This window comes from Danio rerio, chromosome 8 (genome assembly GCF_049306965.1).
Source record: "Danio rerio strain Tuebingen ecotype United States chromosome 8, GRCz12tu, whole genome shotgun sequence".
Lineage (NCBI taxonomy): Eukaryota > Metazoa > Chordata > Actinopteri > Cypriniformes > Danionidae > Danio > Danio rerio.
In genome coordinates this window covers 51,123,172-51,139,435 of record NC_133183.1, presented here as the reverse complement: position 1 = coordinate 51,139,435, position 16,264 = coordinate 51,123,172, and the positions used below count along the sequence as shown (strand labels likewise).

Sequence of the window (16,264 nt, the reverse complement as noted above, 5' to 3'; positions counted from 1 at the left end):
ACTGCCATAGAAACCTCTAAATATGAATTGTAGAGTTCTTTATACTTGTTTACTTAAGTGATTGTTTTATGTTATTACTTTGGTCCAAGATCTCAGCATTTGAATCCGTCTCATCCTATCCACACTTTAAATTGTTTTATTTTCCCAAACCAATTGATCTTTTTAAGCAAAAAAATAATCCATCTTCAGTACCTGTTTTAACACTTCCACTGAATCATAAAACTGTGCTCAAATAAAATACCTTAGTTCTCATTAAATGAAAGTACTTAGGTTTGTTTATAAATATAAACACTTTGAGCCATCTAAAAATAAAATGGATTGCATGATGCATTTCATAGCCTGGGCCACCTGTGTATAATTGTCAGCATTTAATAATGTGTACAGAAAGGAAGTAGCACCAGTCTGTATTATCCTTCCTGTAAGGGCCACGTGTGGTTTAAAGAGGAACATCAAATTGTTTAGACCTCTTGTTCTGTTTGGACTTTAGAATTGCTCTTTGTTATCTTGATATAGTGAGAGTAATAGGATGTAAAATGCCCAGTAAAACAAGTAACTGCAGAACACTTAGTCTTTTTAGTATGTTCATGTCTTAACAAAGAATAGCTGCTGGAATATTGGAGCAGACAGACAGAAATTAAAAAGAGGTTTGTGTAATTTCTAAGTGAAATATACCTATACAAGCAAACATACATTTATACGGTACTGTCATTTTGGGGACAACATTAATTAAATGTGTGTTATTATGCTGTTTTACTTTTTAAACTGTAGTCAGTGTGTAGTTTGTATTGTTTGGGTATAAATATATACTAATTTAAAAGTTCACTCTAAATGGAGATATTGTGTTTAAATAAATCCTTTTTCAAGAATTACAATGGCTCCTTTAGACTACAATCTTATTTTCTGGGATTCAATGATCTTACTTAGTGGCTAAAATTCTGTCTATGGAAATTTGAGTGGCTGTGGTGTGGGCAGGGGTTTACAACAAAAATAACCCTCTCACCACTGTCATATTTCTTGCTATATGTGTGTGCAAAGGTTTTGCACAATATTCTAGACCGTTATCCTTTTTTTAAAAACTATTTATTTATGGCATTTTGCTTTTGTTATGAGAGGTAAGTAAGTGAGAGGAACTTAAGTAAGGTATAGATGGAGATGGGGTCAGGAAACGTCTGTGAGTTGGAACTCGAACTTGGAGCGCCCTCAGCTTAATTGCACTACAGTATATGTTAGCACACTTAGCCACTAGGGTATCAGTGCCAACTTGACCACTATTCTTCTTGAATCAAATTGACTCAAATTGATTGTATCGTGAAATATTTGATATTCTGAAACATTCTCAAATTCTATAAAAATCTTATTAATGATCATATTAGCTATGGTGGCCAATTGATGCCGGCATGTTAGTCTGCAGTGAAGAGATTAGAGCTGCTGGATTTACAACACGTAAAAATAATAATTCTACCAAAATACATTAAAGTAAGTGGCTGTTTAACTTGCAGAAGAATAGAATAAACTGCTTCCTATATGGGGTGTATCTATTGTGCGCAGTATGGTCGGATTATGTGTACTATTATTATCATTGCCATGTCTAAAGACACCAGAATAATTTTACAAGCTGTAAATGTTTTGTTTTGCTAAAACACAATGTGTATTCAAATATTATTTTGTTACAAACACTGATTAGTTTTGATCTTTGACCAGTTGACAAGAGGCATGAAAGTACTGAAATACTATCTGGTCGCCAATCACAGCGTACTGGGTCTTGCTATATCTGTGTGCGTGTGTGTGCAAAGGTTTTGCACAACCCTCTAGACCGATATTCTTCTTCTTTTTTTTTTGTTTTTTTTGCTCTTTATTTTTGCCATTTTGCATTTATTTGAGAGGACAGTAAGTGAGAGGAACTGAGAGATAGGGATGGGATCAGGAAAGGTCTGAGAGTCAGAATTCAGGATGCCCTTAGCATAATTCCACTATGGCTGTTTCTCAATTCCAAGAATGCAGAGAACGGACTTGCGTTTTTGTGGAGTACGGTCTTGTCAGGTGTCCTCAAAAGAACGAACTCGGGAGACTGCGAGGGCAGAAAACGCATCCTGTAAGAAATAAGGTGCTGCATTATTCCTAATGGTCACATGACCTTTACGTGTTTTTAATGGTGAATAATTTAAACATTACTGCATTCATACAATGATTTATTGTTTTTCCCTATTTCAATATATATATATATATATATATATATATATATATATATATATATATATATGTATATATGTATATATATATATATATATATATATATATATATATATATATATATATATATATATATATATGTATATATATATATATATATATATATATATATATATATATATATATATATATATATATATATGTATATATATATATATATATATATATATATATATATATATATATATATATATATATATATATATATATATATATATATATATATATATATATATATATATATATATATGTATATATATATATATATATATATATATATATATATATATATATATATATATATATATGTATATATATATATATGTATATGTATATATATATATATATATATATGTATATATATATATATATATATATATATGTATATATATATATATATATATATATATATGTATATATATATATATATATATATATATATATATATAAATATATATATATATATATATATATATATATATATATATATATATATATATATATATATATATRTATATATATATATATATATATATATATATATATATATAATCTTTATTCATTAATAAGAAGTCCATGGTAATGTTTATATTCACCGTTTCATTTAGGGAAACTCCTGAGGTAAATGAGTTATATCTCTGGACTTTAATAATAAATTTAAATAAAATGCTGCACTTCCCACCTCCAGTCGCAATGACTTCTAAAGCCTGATTTATACTTCTGCGTCAGGTGACCGGCGTAACCCACGGCGCATGCAACACGCGTGGCTGCGCATTTATACTTCTGCGCGCTGTCTCTGTCGGTCTGCATTAACACTTCCGAAATGCTAGTTGGCAGTGAGGTGTAAATGTTCCTCTGTGTCGAGTTTCTTCACTGCTTTTTTGCTTTTCCTGAACACTTCCGGGATGTACAAGTGGCTCAAACTCGCTCATTTTGAGGCAGGAACCGGCGGACGTGCAACAACTTTAACTATGAGGTAAACACAAAACAAAACTTTCCATCCGGAGCTTCTTCACGGGACTCCACACTTGTAAACAATCGCTCGCGCCATTCGCGCGGCTCTCGGTCCCGCCCAGACTCGTCAGCGCTACCAAGCCGACCAATCACAGAGCTTGCGCTACGCGTCGTTGCGACATGTAGTTACATTTTTTGAGAGGTGCACGTCAGTGACGGCCACGGCCACGGCCAAGGGCTATGCGTCAGCACCGTAGCATACGCCGGCGTTTGATGCAAAAGTATATATCAGCCTTAAGACTTCTAGAGCAAGCTTGGTGCTCCAGTCTGCATCGTTGCGTATTTGATATCAAGAACACATCCGGGAACTTTCAAGCGTCTTCGTACTTGCGGTCTTGAGTATTGGAACTGAATTTTAGCAGCTAATGATGACGTTACACGAGAACACGAGGACACAAGACCGCTGAAGAACGCATATTGAGAAACAGTCTATATGTGACCGCACTTTCCACAAGACTATCACGCCGTTTTGACCACTATTCTTGGCACAGATTGATTGTATTGTGAAATATTTGATATTCTGAAACATTCTCATATTCTATAAACATATAGTGATCTATGTGATCTAGTGAAATCTATAGTGATCAGCAGCTGCTGGATTTACAACACATAAAACATCAACTTAACCCAAAACACAAAGTAAGAGACTGTTTAACTTTGAGAAGAATAGAGTAAGCATTCTAGTTTCCTAAATGGTGTACATCTATTGTTAGCAATACATGTTGTCAGATTATGTGCGCAAGTACAATTATTGCCATCTCCATAGACAATGTGTATTTTACAAACTGTAAATGTTTTGTTTTGCAAATGCATAATGTTTATTAATTTCTTATTTTATTGTACACACTGAAAAGTTTTGATCTTTGACAAGTTGACAAAGTAGTGCCAGGCTCTGTGGAAGAGACAGAATTTACTGTTGGGCAAGGGGGCGTGACTGTTTTGAAACATTATCTGTTCACCAATCACAGTGCACTGGGGCAGCTAACCAATCAGTATACATTTAAAAACCCAGTATTAATTAAGCTGTTTGTATGAGTTTGGAGTGGAAAGCTATTTTGTAGTAATGTAAATCATGTGAAAAATAATGTTTTCTGAACCACCAACAATAAGAGCATGTTCTAGTGCACCCCAAAACGTAATCAAAACTTTATAAAAGAGCATAATAGGACGCCTTTAAGCCAAGTACATCAGTTAGAAAAACAGTTTAGGTTTGTACCTTCACATCAATTTGAAGTATATATTTTACTAGATTTTAGAAAGTCTTGGTTTTGCTTATTTTTTGGGTCATTTAGGTCAGTTGATAGCTATGAAGTTTCCAAAAGTAGGGTGGAATACTTTTAACCATACCATGTACTGGTTACGCATGGTATACTTTTTCTAAGAAATCATATATGACTCCTAAATATAAAAACTGTTTGATCCAAATAGTATTTCCTGAAAATGTAGTAAGCAAAAGATTCCAGTTCCCTATGTGTTTTACCGTTAGGTCAGTGACAGAATCATGAGCTGTGAGTCAGTGAGTTACTCATCTTAAATCTTGGCTGTAGTGCTGATACATTTATAAAAGCATGGTCATCGTTTTATCACTCAGCATTGTGCCTAATGTATGCACTTAATCAATATATGGATGTTAGCTAGATCATCATGTCAGTTTGTATTACAGTTTAATTCTTTGCTTCTATGGTGATTAATGTGTATTAAGTATATGATTAATTTGTGGTTGTGGATTGATCGTCATAAGGGAAGGAAGCAAATTCCACCTACTTAACTCTTGCTTTGACTGTTTATAAGGAACACAAACTAATTTGATTGGCTTTTGACATTTAGAATGATAGACTTGCTGTTCCTTAATCTGGTTTTTATCGAATTGTTTTTCTTCATTTTCTTTTGTTTCCCTTTTTTATAAACTAAAGAAAAAGAGTTATTATACATTAATGGTGATTATAACAATCTAACTATAATTATAATGTAATACAAATGCCATTTTGCTTATTACAGGGTTCATATGGTCATGGAATTAGTTTAACAAATATCGATATCTGTACCTCTTTTCTGTCCTTTTCTGCTAAAACATGCTCTCACATACGGCTGCATGATATTGGAAAAATCTGTTGTTACTATATTTTGTTTATTTTTTTTATTTTGTTTTGCCTTAATATATATATATGTATATATATATATATATATATATATATATATATATATATATATATATATATATATATATATATATATATATATATATATATATAACTTAAGCTATATATAAAGCTATATATTTGTTTTGCAAATATATATATATATATATATATATATATATATATATATATATATATATATATATATATATAAGCTATAAATAGAAATAAGTCAATACTTTTTATTCGTAATTTTACAACATGACGTAGAAAGCTGTAGTAGTTCATTGACAAAGACCCGCACCTTTTTGTGTCAGGCTGTGGTTTTTAAATCTACTAAAATGTCCGGTATTTGATTTAGCTTTCATTTTCGAAGCTGTCGTTAATTTTTGCGCACAGCTGAGAGAGCGAGAGAGACATTAAAAATTAATTTTTATATCTAAACTTGACTGAATATTCGGGAGAGGACGAAATTACATCCAAATTGGCTTCAGAGTATTTGTACACCATTAAAAATGGTTTTAACTCTTGTTTAAATAATCTACACATTTTATTCTTGGAATTATTATAATTATTTGAGATATTGTCTCTTTTTTTTCATCTTTTCTGTCATTTCTCATTTGCTGTCTATTTTATTAATTTGATGATATGAGTATATTACATATTTTATACATCTAAGATGCTTTAGCAATACTGTACAAAATGTCATGCCAATAAAGCAACCTGAACTTGAATGAAGGGTTGAGAGAAGCAGATTTTACTTGTCAGAGGGTATACATGACTCCTGAATAACATAAAACAGAAATAGTTGATTTTTTTTTTTTTTTACTGTAACCGATTGAAAAGAATCTGTTTAAAACAAAATAATAAAATTATTGTTAAAAGTCAAATTATGTTTTGTTTGTCGCAAATAGTTAACTATTAATGTGTTTGTGGGTAAAAGATGTGTTTCAGTTCAGCCACAACTGGAAGTATATTTCAAACCTGTGGGAAGCACTGTAGTGGTGGTAATAGTAGTTGTATTTAGGTATGAATTAGTCTCAGATGTCAAATTGTACACTTCATATGCTTAATAATAATCTTTGACTTTATTCTATTAATATGATAACAGTGCAATTCACTCTTGATCCACTAGTAGGTGGTAGTGAGAATTTTTGATTACCTAGTTCTGTTCTCACATTTGTTATCACCTTTTAAACTCATTATTATAGTTTAATACATATTTGTTCAATGAATCTAATACGTTTTTTCTATATACAGTATATATATATATATATATATATATATATATATATATATATATATATATATATGGAATTCGTGTTGATTTACTAGACTCCAGACCTAGTTTGGAGTATCTGGATATGGAAATAAAAATGTCAGGCCAAAAAAGGACAGCAAGGTTTGTTGGTATTCAGTGATGTTTGCATGGCAGATGTGTCCATTTGCAAAGCAAACTAACTCATGGCACTATGTGTTTTTAAAGCTTTTAAATGCCAAAGTGACTTGTTTTGTAGCTAAACCATGACAGGTGTTAATTAATTTTTAATTTAAATTGTTTAATTTTGACCTTACATGAGGTATTCTTCTGCTCTCAGCGAAAATGAGCTGCTGACAACATTGCATAACCAATGCACCTCTCTCCATCTGTCTCTCTCTCCTTCTCCCTTTCTCTCTCTAAGCTTGGGAACAGTAGCAGGGAACACTGCAGTGCATATATCTTTCTCTCTTTCTCTCTCTCTCTGTCTCTCTCTCTCTCTCTCATATGCTCATATCGCAGGCTTCCCTTACCCCTCCCTTCCTCACTCTCTCTCTCTTTCTGTTCTCATTTTCCTCCTCCCTCTATTTTCTCCTTGAGCACAAGTCCTGTAGCACAGGGGGACGGAGGCAGGAAAGCTGACGCATTTCTGTTCCACCTGCCTGTACCTGCAGGAACACATTTAAGGACACCATAGGAAGAGACCACCTCAAAACAGCATTTGTATTTTCTTGTCACCATCTGCGAAAGCACCTGGATACTTCTGGCTCGTAACTTACATGTTTTACTGGCAGACTTTCATCCTGGACTTACCAACAAAGAACTACGGAAACACTCATCTTGGTCTTCAGCTTTCGGGTTTGACCTTATGCTGAGAATTGTGGATGTTGTCAATTGACAGGTGGACAGTTTTGATGCTCTTTGGGAGATGCAGTTGTATTGAAGTTTACTCACTCTGCCTGACAGGTTTGAGACGTGACTGGGAAAGTGTGTGTGTGTGTGTGTGTGTCAGGTCTGATTCATGAGTTGACGAATGTTTGTTTGAATATGTGACTGTGCTGACAGATCGACTCAAAAGACTCAAACATTCATGTAGGAGTAGTGCACTGTTTGTTTCAGACCATCTCTAGTGACGCAGCTTGAAGCGACATGATGTTTCTCTATGAATGACATTGCAGTTCATTCATGAATGCACTGATTGATTGAAATGTAACTATTTAAAAGTCTTGCTCAGGTGGGTAGGTAAAGCATGCCTCACTAAGTAATCAGCTTCCATGACATCACAGCCTTCGATTTTATGTTAGGGATGTAATTGCAGGTGCCTCTGCGGTTGCATAATAACTGTAACTTTGTTGTTTTGTCACTGAGCATGAGGCATTGGAGAGCTGATGTGATCTCTGGGACGGTTCTCTGTCCTGTATTCCAGCTCTTGATGACTATAATGTCTCAACTCTTGGACACTGAGTTGTAGAACAATGACTCAGGCCCATCTAATTGTAAATAATCGCATTTCATTTAAGCTGAATGAGTAAGAAAATAGTTCAGCAGTGTGAGAAGTAAGCCTGGCCGTATGAAAATTGTCTGCAAAGAATGGTGGGAAGTTAGTGTACATTATACTGCTTGATGGAGATTTGCAGTTTATTTCATACTGCAGTGCAAATTGGAGCCACATCTGTCCTGGCCTTCCTCTGGAGACACAGTGTACCAGAACAACGCTTTAATTCGAATGACTGGGCTGAAGAGAAGAGTCCTAGGTGTCATTGTGTTATGTAGCTGAGTTAAAACGTTTAACTGGACCTGACTGCACTAGGTTTTCATTTAAGGCCACTTCCCTGAAAGTGGTTTTGGACTACCGTATGCTGACATTTCGAGAGTTTTGATTGGATGTCCATTGTGTTACCAATTAAAGAACCTTACTGAAAAAGCTAATCTGGACATTGAGCTTCATAAGGACGCGAACATCTTACTCCTACTGGCTAAAGATGGAGTACCTGGGGGACAAGTTGTCAGTGGCTCACTCTCAAGTGTCAGGCTGGATGGGGAATGTGCGTCGGTCCCTTCAAGGTGCCCTCAACTTGGTCTCCAGCAGTGTAGAGAGAAGATCTGGAGGAGGAGGAGAGGATGGAGTTGGCTTTAAGAGGGCTGGTTCTCTACGCAGCCTGGCCAGTCGGAGTCGTGATTCCTTTCGCCGATTCAGCCTGAGAAGTCAGCAGCGCTTGTCCATGCGCAGAAGAACCACCTCACTGGCTTCACCAAGCACACCCTCTTCTGTAAGATTACCTATATTCAGTTTCTCATTCTCATTATATTCATCTTTTCATTACTCAACATCATCCTCTCTTAAAGCATTTATCTCACCAACCACAAATACAAAGTTGTGCATATACTGATTTCCCCTCTGGCATCATGTAGACACTAATCTTTGTGTAGGCGATCACTTTCTATGCAGACAAAATTGCTTATGAGTTTTCTTTTGTCATTTGCTTATAACTTTTCTTTTGAACCTGAAATTGAGGTTGCTTTTGTGGTTGTTTCCAGTAAAGGGATGGGAGTTCAAAATGCTCAAGGACTTCATCATCGCTTGAAAATTGCAGGGAGGTGTGTTTGATTAGGTATAGACTGTGGCCTTCCAAGACTGAAGTTTTCCAATTCTACTATACGAAGGCCCAATTCTTTTTTTTGTATCTTTAAGCTATTACAAAGTGTGACTATTTACATTACTTATTTTCAATAAGTAGTGCTGTGTCCAAAACTGGCATCACAGTGGCGCAGTGGGTAGCACAATCGCCTCACAGCAAGAAGGTTGCAGCTTCGAGCCACACCTGGGTCAGTTGGCATTTCTGTGTGGAGTTTGCTTGTTCTTCCTGTGTTCGCATGGGTTTCCTCCTGGTGCTTCGGTTTCCCCCACAAGTTCAAAGACATGCAGTATAGGTGACTTGGGTTAGCTAAAATTGAGCGTAGTGTATGAATGTGAATGGGGGTGTGTGGATGTTTCCTGGTGATTGGTTGCAGCTGGAAGGGCATCTGCTGCGTAAAATATATGCTGGATAAGTTGGCCGTTCATTATGGTACTAAGCCGAAAAGAAAACGAATGAATGTTTCCAAAACTGTCCCTTGTCCTTAAAAAGGGCACAGTGAAAAATAGTGGTGTTCAAAACTATTTTACAACCGATGTTCACTCAACTGTTATGCTGCGTTCACACCAGATGTGGATGAAGCATCAAGCGTGAGTGATTTACGTAGTAAGTTAATGCAAATAGGCTAATAGACATCCTGCGGCACATTTTACGTGAATGAGGTGGCACGAATGACACGATACGCACAAATGAAGTAGCGCAAGTTGTGCGGTTTACACGTTTTACGTGCTTATCTTGCGAATTGCTCGAGTTGGATTATCTTGAGCGGAGATTTGCACCACGTTAACCAATCATGAGCTTGCTCTTGTAGGGGAGTGATTATGACGTAGTGCCTGTTGTTGGTGTCCCGATGGGAAATCCTCTTGCAGACACCGACAACAGTTCATCAAACTGGGCTTGGCTCAGTCTGAAGCACTGTTGAAAGCTTCCATTATCCAGACACAGTCTCTGGAGAAGTTCTCACAGTGCTGCGTCTGCCTCTAGACACAGCGCTGAATGAATCTACACTTTTTTACAGCCTTCCTAAAGAACATAAACACAGCTTTTCTCTCAATAAAATCCATGTTAGCCATTTAACAACGAAGCTAGAGTCACCAGGCAGACAGAAGCCCTGCACTGTCTATTTGCGTGCGATCAGTACAATTTCACGCATTCCGCATCTGGTGTGAACACAGTATCAGAGAATACTCATCAATGAGGATGATTGGGGATTGGGCCCCTGTTGGCATGACAAACACATTCCTGCATATCACCTGAAGATGGTACGCACAGCTGCTGAAATGACTCATTTATTCATCTGTTTCCCAAATCGCAAAAGTTAGCAGTCATAAAGGTGTATTTTACGTGTTTAAATAATTTAAACTTTCACACATGCTTCACATTTCAGTGACTAACTAAGTAAAAGCAGCAGCCATTTTGTTGCACTCACTGTCAAAATTTGCTCAGTTGTTTTTATTCACTCCTTCAAGTTGGCTGTTCTAGTGGACTAAAGGGACAAATTCAAACACAGTAAAGTGACATATACTGGGATGTGCACCAATAAAGTGTGTAAGAGACATGTTTAGAGGATCCCAATTGGTTTTAGTTGTCTGAATGACTATTGAATGATATTGAGTCTTCCAGTAATCCCAGTATATTGGAATTGGGTGGCTCTTGTTGCCTTTCCATACATTGAAATTGTCATGTTGCCCTTGTAATGTCAGTTATGTTAATTCAAGGCCACTACCAAAACCTTCCCTCTGACTTTCAAGTATCTGTTGGATGCAGATTTAAGAATCATGACAGATACAGATAATCTTAGTTGTTTTTTTCTGTTTTTGGAATACTATGAATTCAGATTTAGTTACTACTGTTGTTGTTGAGCAGTATGAATAATTAGAAGTAGGGTTAAACCTGAAATCGATCAAACAAAGGAGTCATACAAAAGGTACTGTAAGAAACCTATCATTCTGTCTGGATTAAGAAGCTTCTTGTCTACTTTAATCTCCTACAGTCTATTTGTTTGTATGCTAGTAGCTTGACCTTTTCAGTGGTGTAAGAAAAGCTTTGAGATGTACATTGAGCCCAGAGGGGCATCGTGGAAAAGCTAGGTCAGCATGATTGACAAAATGTAGGCATCATCTGCATGGGTCTCATGAATACTGAAGGCTTGTAAACTGGCAGCGCATTGCATAACAATTTGCATACACTTCTTTGAGATTTACATGCTTGTTCTTGGGCGATGTTCTTCTTTGATAAAACATTATGTACCACTTTTAGTCAGTTCAAAGGTGTTTGTGATCCAAAATACACAAATCTACTGTTTATCTAAGGCAGTGAGGTGGAGAGAGTGAATCAAGTAATTCTGGTGGGAGATTTTCAACTATTACAAACCACTAGATAGCTGAGCTTCATTCACGTCACATCTCATGATGCTCATTCACATTGTCTGTCAGTCAAGAGCTTAACCTCCATACCTCAGACTCTGTTTGTGTGCCTATGTCAGTGTGAGTAAGATTTAACAACAGGAAGAACAGTGCTGCACATTGATACTTGATTTCAATGTCACATCTGTAGTTCTAGTAATAGAATTAAATAACCACAATGAGGTGTTTCCTGTGTCCTTCAAGCATCATCGCTTTCTAGGTGACATACACAGGCACAGTGCTCCATTTCCCCTTTAGCTCTACTATATATTCTCACACATGAACGAGCTGAGATATAGACATTTAGACTGGAGTAGTTTGAACTTTGTAACAAAGCCGCAGGGTTTCAGGCTGTGAATTGTAAAGGTCTGAAATTAAATGTGCACATTAGTAAAACTTTAAACATTATGAGGCAAATGTTTCATTGAACTCAGATGAATTAGCAAAATATGCTAATCTTTTTGACTGACCAATTTTTAAATATTGGGTTTACCAATAAAAAATACATCATTTACACTACAGTTTCAGCATAGTGGTATTATTTTTTTAACAATATTTTTCACCAACCTTTACTAAATTAATCATATATCATAATTGAGGCAATATAGCATTTACCCCAGACAAGCTCAATAATGTCCATGTGTGGTAACTGGGCTGGCCAATCCTGGAGAATCTTAGCACAAATGTCTTGATACATCAGGCTGTGGATGTTGCCATCCACTCTGCAGATCTCTCACACACAATCCATTATTTTTCCTTCTACAAACTTGACTGATATCTGTCAAAATCTTAGATAACAGATAACTTGTCAGAAAAACCTTCTGCCACTTTTCTTTTATATATATATACATATATATATATATATATATATATATATATATATATATATATATATATATATATATATTGCAAATAATAAGAGCAGCAAATTAGCATGTAAGAGTGATTTTTGAAGGACGATGTGATGCTGAAGATTGAAGTAAAGGCTATGGAACATTAAAATTTAACTGTAATTTAAATTCGGCTGTTTTAAACATTTCTGTTTTTCTTTATGTGCTTTATGTACTAATTGTATTATTATTTATTTATAACAAAGGTGTCCAAACTTTTTTCTTATAAAGGGTCTAAAACCAAACTTGAGGGTGGTGGACTGAAGGTAACAATAATATAAAAAACACTAAAAAAATAGAAAACATTGCATCATATGAATTAATTCAGTATGCTGTTTATATATTATAATAAACCTATTCTATTAAAAACAATCCCATTTATAACAGAATGAAGTTCACTGGAGCATCTAGTTTTGCATTGATTTGCTCCCTGATGTTTTCTGACTGTCGAATGACAGCATTTACATTTTAAAAATCTGATTTATTTAAAGATACATTTGATTGAAACATTTAGTTTCAGTTGGCTTTTTCTGTTGCTGAGCAATAAAATAAACAAGCAAAAAGAAGTTTATGTTGAATTAGAAATGTTGACCTCTCAGGGCTCGAAATTAACTTTTTTACTTGGTAGCACCGGTGCTCCCAACTTCAAAAATTTAGGAGCACCAGAAAACATTTAGGAGCACCCACCAAAAATGATTAAGCACCGCTGCAAATTGTATTTTAAGGGATTTATTGTATTTTAAAACAACATCAATTAGGACTAACAAAAACCAGAAACAACTATCTAACTAATGCTGTGATGACATTAATATTTGTGTGCAATAATTCCAAAATGAATGTCGAATAATTATAAAATATTAATGATGATGAAAATGACAATAATAGTAACAATGAATTACATGTCATCATCATGCTGCCTTGAATGTGCTTGAATGCAAGTTTTCTGCTATAAAAAGTCTGTTACTTTATAAAAAACAAATGTATAGTTTGCATCAAACAAAAATGAAGCATTGCAGTAAGAAATATTTATTTTGTACTGCTGTTTATATATGCATATCAGTTTAATAAATAATATTTCAGCTACAAAACAAACAAAAGATTATAATAATTAAATTCAAGGCTAAAAGCTGCAAAACAGTCATCAGTAACTAAATAAATATATATATATATATATATATATATATATATATATATATATACACCTCAAGAAAGAATAGACAAAAGAAAGTAAGTAAAGTCTCACTTCTATCACTCTTTAAAAGTTTTGGTTTCAGTTTGTGTCAATTGAACTGTTCAGTCTGAGCTGATTTTCATTTTTCTGTGTTAGTGGAAAGCAGGCGAGTCAGCCGACCCAATTTATGAGCAGGCAGAGCAGGATTCTTGCGGTGACCACCGGCGCAATACCGCTGTTTGTTATGAGCCGCAGTTTCAGTGTAAATGCGATGATATGTACAGTATTAGATTAGACTTTTAGCGGACATTTGCGCTGAACACGTAGTGAACGCAACGCATCGAGATTGAGATCCGAAAAGCATGTACTCGATTGATCTCAGCTGGCAGATCAATATTCACTACGTCATGATCGCTCTTATCCGCGCCTCGACTTTAGGTGGGGTTTGCAAACCTGCGTGCTTTAAGTTTTCACTCTTCAGCCGTTTGCATTTCCCGTGGTCATAAAAGCTCCTTACCTGTCATCTGACAGCGGAATACCTTGCGTGATTGATGGCTTATATAAACCAATATAGCAGCAGGGAAGAGCGATTCAGCACGTTTTTAGAAAAAATCAAAACAGGTCGCACAACAACCATTATCTGCAGTCGCACTAATGCTCCCATATATATTATGAGGTCGCATAGATTAATTTACGGGCGCATATGCGACCCAAAATGGCAATTTCGAGCCCTGCCTCTTCAGATGGGATGGTGGGCCAAATCAAAGGTTACCATAGGCCAACTTTGGCTCGTGGACCCTAGTTTGGGCATCACTGATTCATATCACGAAACTACAATTTTATTATTATTATTTTTATTATTTAACATTTCGTAGTATATGATTACATAGACTGATCATATAATATGGTATTTATTTTGACTATAGACTCTATTTTGGAAGGGACTTCACAGTCATCCCTCTTTTCACCCTGCATATCCAGAGAATGATCTTAATAGTTTGATGTATTTATGTCCGCTTTAGTTCAGGTCAGCTTTAAAACCCTTGCGCACTACTCCTTTATAACACAGAAGCATCAGCTGTTAATGTTTGATATTCCCTGAAGTAAATGTAGCCACACCTTCAGTGGGAATGTGTTGTCAGAATGCAAACACGAGTCTGTGAACACTGCCATGCACGTTTGGAAATGAAGAAAGGCTGAGCAAGTGTTAAGTTTGAAGAGACACAAAAAGAAGATGACATGAGACATTCTCAAATGTAAATAGAAACACAGACGCTGCTTATAAAAAGGCCAAGCATTAGCACGTCTGAGTTCAAGTGACGACTACCCTTTCTCTCATCTTTTCTTTCCATCCGTCCATTGTTTCTTAAGCTTCCCCTGACGCACTCTTCCTGTTCATGTAGTGAGAGGTTTTCTCTCTTTTTAGGTGTGTATTGGTTCAGATAAGGGTTCTTATCCGTGACTTTGGCCTTTAAAATAAGATATTGTTCTATCTGGAGCCTACACCCTTATATTGTCAATGCTAGTGCTTTAGGCTACTACAACTAATGTTAGTCCTGAATTCCACTCCCTTTCAGTGTGTGTGTGTTTATTTATGTGTGGTCGGCAACACAGGATATCACTCAGTTCATAGGTGTGTCTTTATTTGAAGTGCGTCGCTGTTATTAGCGAGCTTTGTTTATGAGACTTGGACAGTCTGCCTGCTGTAAATAAACCCGAATGGTTTGACTAGCCAAAAATGAAATCATTTACAACTCAACACACCCATTTCTTAGTCTTTGTGAGCAGATATATGCAAAGATGTGCAATGGTTCATACAGACCTTGTGCTGAGGCAGTTTTTAGAACCAATGCTAATGAGTTAGCACTGCAATGTGTGCTAAAAGCATTAGGTTAATCAAGCACAAGCTGTTTGAGACATTCCTCATGGCTTTTCTATAGTCAATTGATCGGCATAAATGGTGAAAATTCAGCCTGTGTTATGGATTTGGATTAGTTAGTCAGTGTGTTTTTTTTACTTGCTTTATGAGTAGCTAGCATAATCTGTTTCCCAGTTAGCTTACTAAAAAGCAAGCAAACATACCAAGTATGGTACTGTTACTCAAATATCTTGCTTGTTTTATACCAAGCTATGTTTAAAAGTCTTATTGGCTATGGAATCAGTCTAGTTTGGAAGTTTGTCTGTTTAATAGAAAAATAAATTGGTTCATATTTAAAAAAACAGCTATGAAAATCATAGGAATAAAACAATACAAGCCCATACAGACTCTATATGAGCAGGCGGTCATGAGAAGAGCAATACATATTAGTGCTGATTCCAAACATCCTCCTTTTGAGTGAACACCAGCTGTTACCGTCAGGAAAAAGACTGAGAATGCCAATGTGTAAAACCAATAGATTGAAGCTTTCGTTTGTTCCTACCTCGATAAAACTGTTGAACTCTACCAAGAACACTGCACCTGTAGTACATTAGTACCTGACTGTGTTCTGTGCTTTATATATT

At 35.5% G+C, this 16,264-nt stretch overlaps 1 protein-coding gene across 2 annotated transcripts in view; it reads left to right on the top strand.

The window, feature by feature from the left end:
- Positions 1–16,264, top strand: part of si:ch73-138n13.1 — a 71,430-nt gene that overhangs the window by 27,384 nt on the left and 27,782 nt on the right. The window contains exon 1 of one of the 2 annotated variants that reach the window (XM_073910994.1): positions 7,258–8,930. The exons of the other annotated variant lie outside the window; for it this stretch is intronic. Coding sequence (XP_073767095.1) covers positions 8,643–8,930 — 288 coding nt within the window. The 5' untranslated portion in view covers positions 7,258–8,642. Of the gene's footprint in view, positions 1–7,257; positions 8,931–16,264 lie in introns of those variants that run through there. 2 annotated transcript variants of the gene reach the window in all.